The sequence below is a fragment of the Physeter macrocephalus genome, chromosome 3 (genome assembly GCF_002837175.3).
Source record: "Physeter macrocephalus isolate SW-GA chromosome 3, ASM283717v5, whole genome shotgun sequence".
Classification (NCBI taxonomy): Eukaryota; Metazoa; Chordata; class Mammalia; order Artiodactyla; family Physeteridae; genus Physeter; species Physeter macrocephalus.
In genome coordinates this window covers 5,735,934-5,749,403 of record NC_041216.1, presented here as the reverse complement: position 1 = coordinate 5,749,403, position 13,470 = coordinate 5,735,934, and the positions used below count along the sequence as shown (strand labels likewise).

The 13,470-nt window shown below is 44.7% G+C and overlaps 1 protein-coding gene and 1 non-coding gene across 2 annotated transcripts; one reads left to right on the top strand and one right to left on the bottom strand.

The window, feature by feature from the left end:
- Positions 1 to 125: 125 nt before the first annotated feature.
- SNIP1 (Smad nuclear interacting protein 1) lies at positions 126 to 12,789 on the top strand. Its single transcript, XM_007101524.4, has 4 exons — positions 126 to 392; positions 1,764 to 1,866; positions 8,734 to 9,332; positions 10,319 to 12,789. The coding sequence occupies exons 1-4, from the start codon at positions 163 to 165 to the stop codon at positions 10,581 to 10,583; spliced, it is 1,197 nt and encodes a 398-aa protein (XP_007101586.1). The 5' UTR covers positions 126 to 162; the 3' UTR covers positions 10,584 to 12,789.
- LOC112065375 (U6 spliceosomal RNA) lies at positions 7,938 to 8,044 on the bottom strand. The gene has a single exon (XR_002892002.1). It is a non-coding gene; the product is annotated as a U6 spliceosomal RNA (small nuclear RNA).
- Positions 12,790 to 13,470: the final 681 nt, after the last annotated feature.

The following is a 13,470-nucleotide window of genomic DNA, read 5'->3' as shown; positions in this document are numbered from 1 at the left end:
AAGGCCCCGTCCACTCCGGAATCGTATCGCGTTATCTTCGCCGCGAGGGTTTCTGGGAGAGCGTGCACTCGGAAGCGGAAGTCCTAGAGTCAGGTCCGTCATTTCCTTCGGGGATAGGAGTGCTTCGGACATCTTTTTCGTTGGCTCCGCAGGTCTCTTAGTATGAAGGAGGTGAAGAGCGAGCGGGATCGGGGGAGCCGACGAAGGCACCGAGACGGGGACGTGGTGGCGGCGGCGGCGGCGGCGGTGGTGGTGAAGCAGGAGCGCCTCAGCCCGGAATCCGCGCCTCCCGTGCACCGCCGCCCGGACTCCTCCGGCGGTAGCCCGTCCCCACCGGCCGGCGAGTCGGGCCGCCCGAGTCACCGCGGGAACCGAGCACGAGGAGGTAGCCGGTAAGTGAGAAGCAGCCCGGTCGGGTTCATTGAGAAAGGAGGACAGGGCTAGAGCCAGAAACACACCTTGAACGCTGAGCGCTGCAGCTTGGACTTAATCCTAAGGCGATAGAAGTGACCTGTTGTGCTCGTGTCAAGGAACGTTTACTCTGGTACCTGGGACTTGCGTTATAGCTGGGCGTTAAGCGCCTAATGCCTGCTGGACAGGATCTCGTCCCTCCATTTCTGGGTACCCAGCATTTCACCGGGTATGGTCCAGTTTAAGTTGTTCGTTAAGCAATGATCGTTTAAGTTGAAATGAAAGATTTTCCCCATTTGCCTGCAAACGGAGTGCGGGAGTTATCTTTTCAGTTATCTGCCCCAAGAAGTTTATATATCGAGGGTCTGGGCGATCTGTCTAATATTCTGTGGAAAAATATTGTTTCTTGTTAGACTCGTTCATTTATTAATTCATTCGACATAGTTTTACCGAGTACCTATTATGTGCTAAAGACCATCGTAGGTTATAAAATAATGTGGAAAAATATCTATGTAACACTTTAAAAAATATACATATGTATATGTAGAAAAAAGAAGACCGTCCTAGGTTCTGAGGCGGCAAGGATGAACACCATAGATGATCTCTACCCTGGTGAAACTGACTGTGCTCTAGCCCTGAGACAAAATAACAAGCAAATTTTTAAAAAAATAGTTTCAGTTAGTGACAAGTATTAGGGGTAGGTTAAAACAGTAATGTGATAGTGAGAGGGTAGAGGGAAATGGTTCTCCCTGAACCACTCTCTGAAAAGTCCACCATTTGACCTGAGACCTGAATGGTAAGAATAATCCAGCCTTGTAAAGATCTAGGCAGAGGGAATAGCCTGTGCAAAGAACTTGAAGTGGAATCAGTTGTGTTCCTTCTAGAAATGGGGGGTGGGAGGGTGGATCAAGGAGAGTGGTTGGAATGAGGTGGGAGAGGGAGGAGATAGAGCCAGAGGACTTGCTGATTGATTGAGTGTGATTGTGTGGGAGAGGAGCGTGCGGGGCTGCTGGTGGTGAGGAGAAAAAGAATCAAGGGTGACTTCTAGGTTTTTGGCCTGAGGAACAGGGTGGATGGTGGCGCCAGTTACCCAGATGGCAAAGACAGAGGAAAGTTTCTTGAGGGGATGGGAGTCTAGAGTTATGTCATCTGTGTGAGAAGTTCCAGTAGGCATTTATGTATGTGGAAGACATTAGGGCTAGAAAAGTGAAGCTCCTTTTTCCTTTAGTGTGATCAGCAGAGACCTTCACAAATGTGGTGTTTGTGTTAGTACGTAAGCCTGATACTTGAAGCTAATTTGTATTAGGGAGTGAAAACTGAGATAAAATCTGCGTGTATCATTCTCTGAACAGGTCTCCAGTCAAAAAGAAAAACAAGTCCTCAGGGAGAAGGAGCAAGTCTCCCCGGAGTAAGAGAAGCCGAAGTCCTCACCACTCAACAGTCAAAGTAAAGCAGGTAAGTGGATTGAGATGTTTTCACACTGGCTCCAAACCTAGAGCCTGTCCCATCATAGCTAAAGAGTGTTGTGTATGCGTTCACCTGTACTTGCGATGGTCTTTTCTAAAAACTGGGTTTGTTTTTTTTTCCTGCTTGCTTTGTTAAGTTAAACCTTTTAGTTTGAGGTAATTGTTGATTCACATGCAGTTGTAAGAAATAATACAGAAGTGGCTGTTTCTCCCAATGGTAACATCTTACAGAATTATAGAACAGTATCACAGTCAAAACGTTGACATCAGTGCAGTCAAGGAACAAAACATTTCCATCACAAGGATCCCTCATGTAGTCCTTTTATAGTCACACCCAGTTCCCTCCCACCCTTACCCCTCAACTCCTGGCAACTTCTGATCTCTTCTCCATTTCTATAATTTTGTCACTTCAATCATGCTGTGTAAATGGAATCTCACAGTACAAGCCTTTAGGGATTGGCTTTTTTCACTCAGCAAAGTTCTTTAGAGATTCATTCAGGTTGTTGCCTCTCTCTGTAGTTCATTCCTTTTTATTGCTGAGTCGTATTCAGTGGTATGGATTTAACCATTTGCCCATTAAAGAATATCTGGGTTGTTACCAGTTTTTTGGCTGTTAGACATAAGGCTGCTATGTAAACATTTGTGGGCAGGTGTTTGTGCGAACATAAGTTTTCTTTTCTCTGGGACAAATGCCCGAGAGTGCAACTGCTGGATGGTATGGTAGTTGTGTGTTTAATTTTTTTAAGAAATTGCCAAACTGTTTTCCAGAGTGCTGTGTTAGTTTGCCAGGTTTTCCATAACAAAATTCCACAGACTGGCTGCCTTAAACAACGGAACCTATAATTTTCACACAGTTCTAGAGGCTAGAAGTCCGAGATCAAAGTTTCAGCAGTTTGGTTTCTCCAGAGGCCTCTCTCCTTGGCTTGCCTTCTCCACTGTGCCCTCACATAGCGTTTCCCTCTGTGCTCCTATCCCTGGCTCCTAGCTCCTCCTTTAACCACATCAGCCGTATTGGGTTAGGGTCTCACTCATTTTAACTCAATCAGTTCTTCAAAGAGCTTATCTACAAAAAATTTGGTTACATTCTAAGATGTGGAGGTTGGGACTTCAACATATAAATTTGGGGGTACGATTCAGTCCATAACAGTGGCTGTACCATTTTACATTTCCACCTGTCATGTGAGTAATCCAGCATTTGGTACTGGCACCATTTTTTTAGTGGCATTGTGATCTTAATTTGCATTTACCTAGTGGCTAATGGTATTGAACATCTTTTCATGCGCTTATTTGCCGTCTGTATTTACTCTCAGGTGACGTGTGTCTTCAGATCTTTTGCCTGTTTTCTAGATGGATTATTTGTTTTTTTCTACTATTGAGTTTTAAGAGTTCTTTTTTAATATTCTTAGATACTAGGCCTTTTGGGGTGAGTGGTTTGCCAGTATTTTCTTCCAGTCTGTATCTTTTCTGGTCATTCTCTTAACAGGATTTTTCTCAGAGCAAAACTTTTAATTTAGATGGAGTCCAGCTTATCTATTTTTCTTTTCATAGATTATGCTTTTGGTGTCATGTCTAAGAACTTTTTCCCTGGCCCTAGATGCTGAAGATTTGTTTTTTCCTTAATGTTTTTCATGTAAGTCCCTGGTCTATTTTAAGTTTGTTTTACTATAAGGTGGGGACAATCTTGTTTATATCTATTAAAAAAAAATCTTGTTAGGATTTTGATTGGAATAGTGTTAAACTTGTATTTTGGGGTGAGTTGGGTTTTTTAAATTATTATTATTATATTGAGTCTACTAGTCTGTGAACATAGGTGTGTCTTCGTTTATTTAGCTCTTTGATTTCTTTCATCAGTGTTTGTAGTTTTCAGTGTACAAGTCCCATACGTGTTTTGCTAGATTTACACTTAAGTAATTTTTTTTAGTGACTGTAAGTGATATTTTAAATTTCATTGTTACTTGTTCATTGCTAGTACATAGAAATATAATTGATTTTTGTATGTTTATCTTATATCCTGTGACCTTACTGAACTCATTCATTTATTTAGGAGGTTTTTGGTAGATTACTTGGGATTTTCTACATAGATAATCATATCTGCAAATAGGCACAGTTTTATTTCTTCCTTTACAGTGTATATGCATTTTATTTTCTCTTGTTGCACTGTCTGGGACTTCAGCACTATGTGGAATAAGAGTAGTGAGAGCAGACTCTCCTGACAAGCATTCAGTCTTCTTTTTAAAGAAACTCTTTGTTACAAAATGCAAATAGAGACACTGGCATTAAGAAAATGGCTTTTCTTATGAATTTGAGAGACTGTGGGCCAACTTTCTGCTACCTAAAAAGATACAAAGCCAGACGTTGTATGAGTTAGTCAGGCACCACCTTGGCTATCTCAGAATTCAGCCACTGGAACCCCAGTACCCAGATAGAACCTCTCAAACCACTTGTAGTTTTGTGTGTGTGTGTGTGTGTTCATGTACAACTTGCTACGTTTTTTTTTTGTTTTTTTTTGTTTTTTTTTGTGGTACGCAGGCCTCTCACTGTTGTGGCCTCTCCCATTGCGGAGCGCAGGCTCTGCTGCCATGATTCAGGGGCCCAGCCGCTCCGCGGCATGTGGGATCTTCCCGGACCGGGGCACGAACCCGCGTCCCCTGCATCGGCAGGCGGACTCTCAACCACTGCGCCACCAGGGAAGCCCTCAAATTATCTCTTAAAAAGCTGATTTCATTGTATTAATCAGCTAGAAACTTGGAAATGGCTCTCGAGCAAAAGGGTTTGAGGGCTTGACAGGCAGCTGAAAGTCAGTGACTTTCATCTGGATTGTAAGAGTGCACACAGCCTCTGACTTAAGCATTACTTGTACTTACAGATATTCTCTTCTGCACCACTCAGCCACCATTAAAAAAATAAATTTATCTAGCGCAGGGAATTATATTCAGTATCCTGTAATAATGGAATATAATGGAAAAGAATCTGAAAAAGAATATATGTGTGTGGGTGTGTGTGTATGTATAACTGAATCACTTTGCTATATGCCTGAAACTAACACAACATTGTAAATCAATTATACTTCAATTTAAAAAAAAAAGGAGGGGAACAGGATTGTGGAAACGTCAGAAAAAAATAAATTTATCATTTGCTTGTTCATCATAACACAGAATTCTGTAAAATAGAAAGTGAGAGTATGGTTTATGTAGTGTATGGTTACTTCTCTCATAAGCCTCAAAATCGCACCCCTCCCCACAAACAAAAAAATCACCTCACTCTCCAGAAGTAGCCATTTTAATAGTTTGATATTTATACTTCAGGGCTCTGTTATACTTACTGTTATCTTCTTTTCCTTTATGTTTTGGGTGTGTGTGTGTGTGTGTGTGTATTCTATGCAAAGATGTTCATTAAAAAATATATATTATCCTACTTGACTTACCAATATTGAGAGTATATGTTGAAATCTTAGTTATTTTATGTTATCTGTTTTTGTAATTTGTCATATTCTCTCCATAGTGTCTACTAATTTTGCCTGGTATACACTTTTTGGAAACGAAGACAGAATTGCCCATTGGATTTAGCAACATGGAGGTCATTGGTGACCTTGACCAGCAATTTTAGTGGAGTAGTAGGGTGAAGCCTAATTGGAGGGTTCAAAAGAAGATGGGAGAAGAATTGGAGACTGATTAAAACCAAACTGTTTTGAGGAGTTTTACTCAAAGAGGAGTGAAGAAATAGGGTGGAAGCTGACATGGGAAATGAGTTCTAGAGAAGAGCAGGTGCCTGTGCTGATGGGAATGATCCAGTGCAGAACGGGGAAGTAGATTATGCACAAGAGAGGTGAGAATCACTGGAGTGACATTCTGGATGAGAGGGACGCTCCCAGATGTAGGAATTGGCTTTAGGTAGAAGCACAGATAGTTTCCTTATGGTCACAGGAAGGGAAGACAGAGTATATGGGTACAGATAACTGATGGGTGCGTAGATGTAGAATATCCCTTCTGAGTAAATAAGGGATGGGGAAGACCATGTAGGAGATTTGAGGACAGAGAAGGGGTAAAATAGTCATCTGGGAGAATGAATAGATCAAGAAAATGTAGGATGGTTGCTGGGCATCATTAAGGAGGCTTGGGGTCATGCTTCTAAGGTAGGACCCTTCAGAATGGTTTGTGTTTTTTCTCTAGCCACTTTACTGTGCTTAATGCTGATTGTGGTTTTGCCAGGACAGTGCAACAGAATGGCATAGGGGCAAAGGATTTGAATATCTCCGCATGGGAGTGATCATACGGCTTGACCATGAAATTTAAGTTAGAGCGAGGAATCACTTAAGAGAGCGAGGGACTGTGCAAAGGTAAGAGGATCAAAGGCTTGGATGAGTCTTATTGGGATAAGGATTGTTAGAGTTGTGGGTAAGTGGGAGCTGCAAGGACGGGCAGGAGGAGGACTGCTCACAAATGAAGCATAGAGGGGTTGCAGTTATTGGAAATGAAAAGGTCTGTGTATAACCACGGGGCTGAGTGGCTGAAGAGAAGGGAGGGGACAAGATAATGGGAAGAGAGAAATGCAAAAAACAGAGATGCCAGCACGTTATCGAAATCACCAAGAGTAATGCTGGAGAGAATGACTTGAGCTGGAAGTAAAACTGGCACAAAGTGAGGGGAAGTGACTCAGGATTAGTAAATGGCAGCAGCGCGGAGAGTAATGGGCGACAGTGGTCTTACGTGAGACTCACAGCTGGGTTTTTTAGGGAGAAAGAGAAGGGTGGGGCCTGTTCTGGAATTGGCAGTGAGAAGCAAGGACGACACCTGCCATATGTCTGGACCCAGAGATGGTGGGAGTTGAGGGATGTCAGAGGGAGAAAAACAGCCACCATTTGAGGAGCTTCAGGGGAGCAGTGTGCTCAGGGCAGAGCCAGGGTTCTGTTAGAGCGAAAGCAGGTGGGAACGATCCGAGAAAACGTGGAGGATGTAGATCAGTTTTGCCGAGCTTTCCATTCCAGGGGGCATAGTGCAACAACAGCTTCAGGAGTTGAAGAAGGGGACAGATTTGGGGACAGGATCCTTGATGTACAGAGTCTTATGGGGATTAGAGTACAAGGGAGGTAGAGGTGATGACCTGGAATCTGTGACTTCTTACAGTGACTCATTTAATCAGGGATAAAGGGCATAATGAGATGAGCTCTGGTGAACTCAAGGCAGATGGTGGTGGCAAACTTGTGAATGTCTTGGGGTAGGAGGGTTGGGTGTCTGAGGCTCCCTGCCTCTTGATACTTGTCTCTGGAGGCTTGGAAGTCTAGGAAAACGGTCCTGCTCTGAGCAAGCAGACCCCTCCTTGACCCCTATGTATGGTAGGGAGAAGGCCTTGAGGCCGGGGTGGGGTTGGTGGGGGAGTGGAGGCAAGGTCTCAGTCCTGGTGCTCAGGATTTCCTCTCTACCCCTTTCCAGGAGCGGCAGCCTTGCTTGTAGTGTGCGGGGGCCCCCTCTTGAACTCTAATGCTTTAGTTATTAGATTAATCAGGGTAAGCCTATCTTCATGTGTTCATTAAATATTGATTTGTTCCGATAATTCCTTGTTAATATCCTTTGCCCATTATCTCCTGTGCTGATTTTCAATGCTGAGTCTTTTTTAAGAAACCATCGTGTGTTTCTTCATTTTTTTCATATCTTTAAAAAATATATCTGTTACAGTTGACCCTTGAACAACATGGGTTTGAATTGCACTGCTCTACTTATATGCAGATTTTTTTTCAATAGTAGATACTGCAGTACTCCATGTCCCCTGTTGGTTGAATCTGTGGATTCGAACCCTTGAATACAGAGGAACCAGGTATACAGAGGGCTGACTGCAACTAGTTGGAGTGTTGGTGCCCCTGTGCCCCTAACTCCCTCATTATTCAAGGGTCAACTGTAGTAAATTTTTATAGGTTTCTTTTTTTTTTTTTTTAATGTTTAAAAATTAACTGCTTGTTTATTTTTGTCAGGCTGAATCTGTCATGGTACTCTTGAATTCTTATGGCTACACTAATAATAAAATTGACACAAGGCAGAAAAACAGGAGAAGAAAACCCACAAATTTAAAAATATGAAACGCTTCACGAATTTGCGTGTCATCCTTGTGCAGGGGCCGTGCTAATCTTCTGTGTATCGTTCCAATTTTAGTATATATGCTGCTGAAGCAAGCACTATATGTTTCTTATATGTCTTGCATATTTCTTAATTTTATTCTAGGTATTGAAATCAGATCTTTTAAAATTACTATTACATTTTCTTGGGCTTCCCTGATGGCGCAGTGGTTGAGAGTCCGCCTGCCGATGCGGGGGGCGCGGGTTCGTGCCCTGGTCCAGGAGGATCCCACATGCCGCGGAGCGGCTGGGCCCGTGAGCCATGGCCGCTGAGCCTGCGCGTCCGGAGCCTGTGCTCCGCAACGGGAGAGGCCGCAACAGCGAGAGGCCCGCGTACAGCAAAAAAACAAACAACAGCAACAACAACAAAATTACTATTACATTTTCCTTTTGGGCATAAGAGAAAGCTAGCTTTTTTTTTTTTTACGTAATTATCTTGTATGTGACTACTTAACTCTCTCTGTTAGTTCTGATTCTGTATGCATGTCCCTCTAAGTTTGCCTATAGGTGTTCTTGTTTCTTGGGCTCTGAACGTGGGTGTGCACTGTTAGCACTATAGCTGGGCAGCAGCCTAGGGCACCTGTTCTGTGTGGTGGCCTTGCAAGGGGACATGACCACCACTGCTAACCTTATTTCTGTGGGACATTTTGCTCTGAATGCCAAAGTCCAAAGCACAAATGACTTTTTGACTGCAGCTCTGTTCATAGACTGTGGACTGCCTTTACTTTCCTGAATCTGTTTGAATTTCAGGAACGTGAGGATCATCCCCGGAGAGGCCGGGAGGATCGGCCACACCGAGAACCCTCAGGACAGGAACACAGGCGAGCTAGGAACAGTGACCGAGACAGACACCACGGCCACTCCCACCAGAGGAGAAGCTCGGACGAGAGGCCTGGCAGCGGGCAGCCTCAGGGACGGGATCGAGATGCCCAGAACCTACAGGCGCAGGAAGCTGAGCGTGAGTTTCACAACGCCCGGCGCCGGGAGCACCGCCAGAAGAACGAAGCCGGCGGTAACGCATCTCAGGACTCACTTCCTCAGCCTGGCCCTGGCAGCAACAACAAAGACAAAGAAGTGCCTGTTAAAGAAAAGCCAAGCTTTGAACTTTCTGGGGCACTTCTTGAGGACACCAACACCTTTCGGGGTGTAGTCATTAAATACAGCGAGCCCCCGGAAGCACGTATCCCCAAAAAACGGTGGCGTCTCTACCCCTTTAAAAATGATGAGGTGCTTCCAGTGATGTACATCCACCGACAGAGCGCTTACCTCCTGGGCCGACACCGCCGCATCGCAGACATTCCCATCGATCACCCCTCCTGTTCAAAGCAGCATGCCGTCTTTCAGTACCGGTAAGTGTACATCTGCAGAGGGAAACTGAAGTGCCAGCAGAAGCCCGGCGTCTCGGTTAGTTAGGATTACTGAGGTCTGTGTACCTGTGTGTGCACAGGAAGCCCATACCCCTCGTATCTAGTATTAGTCTTAAGGAGTATTATTCACCTAACGAATAATCACTTTATACAAATAATTGCTAACATTTGTGTAACAGGCTGGAACTTGGTGTCAGAAATCCAGATTTTGAGTCCTGCCACTGCCACTTACCAGGTGTCTGAGCTGGGCCGAGCCGGTCTTCTGGGCCTCGGTTTCTACCTACCTCGCAGGGCTGGTATGAGGGTTAAATGGAAATGAAGCTCAGAGTGCCTGGCATATGTTAGCTGGATCTGTATCTTGACAGTTTCCGTGGTACATCTGTGATTGTTGGATGTTCACAACAATCCAGTGGGGAGGCGAGGACAGGTATTAATTAATACCCCATTTGACAGATGAGAATATGAAGCTCGGCAAAGCCAAGTGGCTTGCCTAATAAATGATCACTGTAATAGAACTCTGGCTCGCATCAATTTTGATTTGAACAATTTTGATCATCTCATCTGTTCCCTTGACTCTGAAGTCCACATCCACTGGTTTATTCCCATTGGGACAGAAGCTAGAATATGTTGAAATATAGGTAAGAGAAGCATTATATTGATTATAAACAATGCAAAAAGTGTCAAAAAATGCAAAAAATGTATTTCTTAACCATGGCAAGAGGGCTTGGATTCTGCATTTTAAACTTTGATCTCCCATGAATCCTCCCCGCCCAGTGACCAGTTCTCACCATTTCTACTTGCTCCCAATTTCTGAATCCATGGCCATGCCTTTCCCTTGACTTCTAGAGTTTGAACTTGAACTGTGTGTCTAAGCCAGGTTATTTACATCATCTAGACTGTGTTAGCAAAGAGCTGGATGATCTGAGGCAGGATTTCACTCCCAGGTTTCTCTCCTTTATCTCTGCTAGGCTTGTGGAATATACCCGTGCTGATGGGACAGTTGGCCGCAGGGTGAAGCCGTACATCATCGACCTTGGCTCAGGCAATGGAACGTTCCTGAACAACAAGCGAATTGAGCCACAGAGATATTACGAACTGAAGGAAAAGGATGTCCTTAAATTTGGGTTCAGCAGCAGAGAGTACGTTCTGCTCCACGAGTCCTCTGACACCTCTGAAGTAGACAGGAAAGAAGACGAGGATGACGAGGAGGAGGAGGAAGTATCTGACAGCTAGCAAACTGCAGAACGAGCCAAACTCTCGAGAGACCTTTTCTTTCTGCGAAAGCTTTGGGATGGACTCCAAGGGCACCACCGTGCTCTCTGTAACGCCTCTAATTGCCTTAAGTCTTTCTTCTGTTGCTGACCAGCTTACGTTTCAGTGTAAGAAAACTGACTTAGGTTTGGTTGAACTTTTTTCTGTGGCACATCAGCCACATGCCGTGGGCATTTGTTTTCTGAACAGCCTCACCAACACATCGTGTTGTAGTAGAAGCATCGTGGCTTGAGTTGGTGCTTTCAGAACTACTGTGCAGGAAACTATAAAGCCCTGGTTGAAGGGGAATTGTGGCTTGCTTTCTTTGTACAGTTACTTTATTTATATCGTTGTTAAGCTTTGTGGACCGGGTTCGTTTTTGTCTTGGGGACAAACCCCTGAACAGAGAATCTTACTAAGCTTTGGTTGTCACCAAAACAGCCTCCAGAGTATACCAAAGCTTTGACCTGGTTGAGCTCTTGAGTCATAGAAATTGATTTTGCACTTCGTTGTTTGCGGGTGGGCAGGGGGGTGGGGGAGATTTACCACATGACCTCATTATTGACTGTTGGACTTAAATGGATGCTTTGTGGAGCCTGCTTAAGCTTATGGTTGTACAGGAAGGTCATGGCCACCGCCAGTGGGTGCTGATTTACATGTCACGAGAGGCTGAAATGGGTCGTGGATCTGTTTCCTGTGAGAGAACTCTCATTTCTCCATGGAGCATGTACAGAACAGTTTTGATCTTCAACTTTGCATTTTTATTTAGAGGTTATCTCCATTCTTCCTTCTTTGAGAAACACACTGTCATTTATGTGGCAGGGTCCTTGCTTTATTCTAACAACGTGTATGTGTTGTGTGGTTTACATGTTTTCATCTTTTTAAAAAAACATTCAGAGAGGTTGTATTTACCTGGGCAATTGGGAATTGTCCAATTTCCTAATTTTCCACCAGAGGAATATGTGTAAGTAGAAAAGTCATAACTGCTTACATCTGTTGTGTGTGTGTGCGTGTGTGTGTGTGTGTGTGTGTATTTAAAAAATTGTGTATGAAAGAGCTGCATATTGATTTTCCTATGAGAATGTTTTGTGATGTAAATGTAATACTGCATTACGGGCAAAGGCCTCCCTGCATTTGAAGAGCAGGTTTTCACTTATATGTATTTTTGGAATAAAAAATAATAAAACTTGTAAATATAGCCCCCTTTCAAAGAGTACTTCTTTCCTAGCACAGAGGACCTTGTGTTCATAGGTATATTTGCTGCTAAAGAAAGCTTTGTATCGATATTTTGGAGGTAAAAGTAGACAGTTGTGGAGGGTGCCCTGGGGGTGATAGGACTCACCCTGCACTGGAACCAGATCTTCAAATTTCAGTGAGTGAGCGGTGGTCCTGTTGAAGCAGCAGTGCTTTCTGAGTTGGCAGTGAAGGGGTTTTCCTTCCCAGAATAGTCAAGAGTTGGGGCAGGTTTTACATAGTGGGCCTCATACCAGTCGACCCCTGTCCCTGCTCTTTCACCCTCAGGTGGTGAAGGCGGGGTGGGATGGGAGGAGGGAGAGACAATGCAAGTCAGTGCTCCAGCTAACTGCTCCTCTTGGGTGGAAACTAATGACATTATTAGATGGTCTTCCTTACCATTGTTTTTCCACTGAGGTCTCACATACTTAGGTGTACTCAGGGTTCAATGTTGACTAGTGCGGTGGAAGGGCTGCTGACTAATGTTTATTCAAAAGAAATGAAAAGATTCCCCTTGGGGGAATTCCCTGACGGTCCAGTGGTTAAGCCTCACACTTCCACTGCAGGGGGCACGGGTTTGATCCCTTCCCGGGGAACTAAGATCCCACAACCTGTGTGTCATGGCAAGAAAAAGAAAAAAGATCCCCTTTGAAGAGTGAACACTTAATAAGGTTAATTATGTGAAAGGTTACATGAGGGAAGAAACAATGTAAGCAATTAGCATCCTCACCCGATGTGCCCTGGCCCCTGGAAGCACGTATTAACATACGTGCATGTCTAAAATGTTGTGTTTTGATGAGTTTTTCTCTTGATCCAGGCTGATGGTTTTCTCTTCCTGGGATGAGGCGCTAATCTGGCATCTCACTCCAGGGCCTCCTTGTTCAATTTGTGTAACTACTGCTTCCTGGCAGCCTTAAGCTTGGCTTCAAGCACCATCCTGGTGAACACTGTGATAGATGACCACTTTGCCTACATTTAAAAAAAAAATAAATTGATTTATTTGTTTTTGGCTGCGTTGGGTCTTTGTTGCTGCACGCGGGCTTTCTCTAGTTGCGGCGAGTGGGGGTCTACTCTCGTTGCGGTGCGCGGGCTTCTCATAGCTGTGGCTTCTCTTGTTGCGGAGCACGGGCTCTAGGCGCGCGGGCTTCAGTAGTTGTGGCACGAGGGCTCAATAGTTGTGGCTCGAGGGCTCTAGAGCTCGGGCTCAGTCGTTGTGGCACACGGGCTCGGTTGCTCCACAGCATATGGAATCTTCCCAGACCGGAGCTCGAACCCATGTCCCCTGAATTGGCAACAGGATTCTCAACCGCTGCGCCACCAGGCAAGTCCTTGCCTACATTTTCAATAAAAGGTCCCAGTTGTGTAGTAGACTTTTGCTTCCTGGATTAAGAGAGTCTTCATGCCAAACATTGATATATGGGACGGTGTTCCCCGCCCACACACACTTTTTTTAAAATTTTTTTTTAAAGAGAAAGGGAAAGAGGGGCTTCCCTGGTGGCGCAGTGGTTGGGAGTCCGCCTGCCGATGCAGGGGACACGGGTTCGTTCCCCGGTCCGGGAAGATCCCACATGCCGCGGAGCGGCTGGGCCCGTGAGCCATGGCCGCTGAGCCTGCGCGTCCGGAGCCTGTGCTCCGC

Coding starts and splice junctions, on each gene's coding strand:
- SNIP1 (XM_007101524.4), top strand. CDS start 163: ATGAAGGAGGTGAAGAGCGAGCGGGATCGGGGGAGCCGACGAAGGCAC. Junction 393..1,763: donor CGAGCACGAGGAGGTAGCCG/GTAAGTGAGAAG, acceptor TTCTCTGAACAG/GTCTCCAGTCAAAAAGAAAA. Junction 1,867..8,733: donor CAACAGTCAAAGTAAAGCAG/GTAAGTGGATTG, acceptor TTTGAATTTCAG/GAACGTGAGGATCATCCCCG.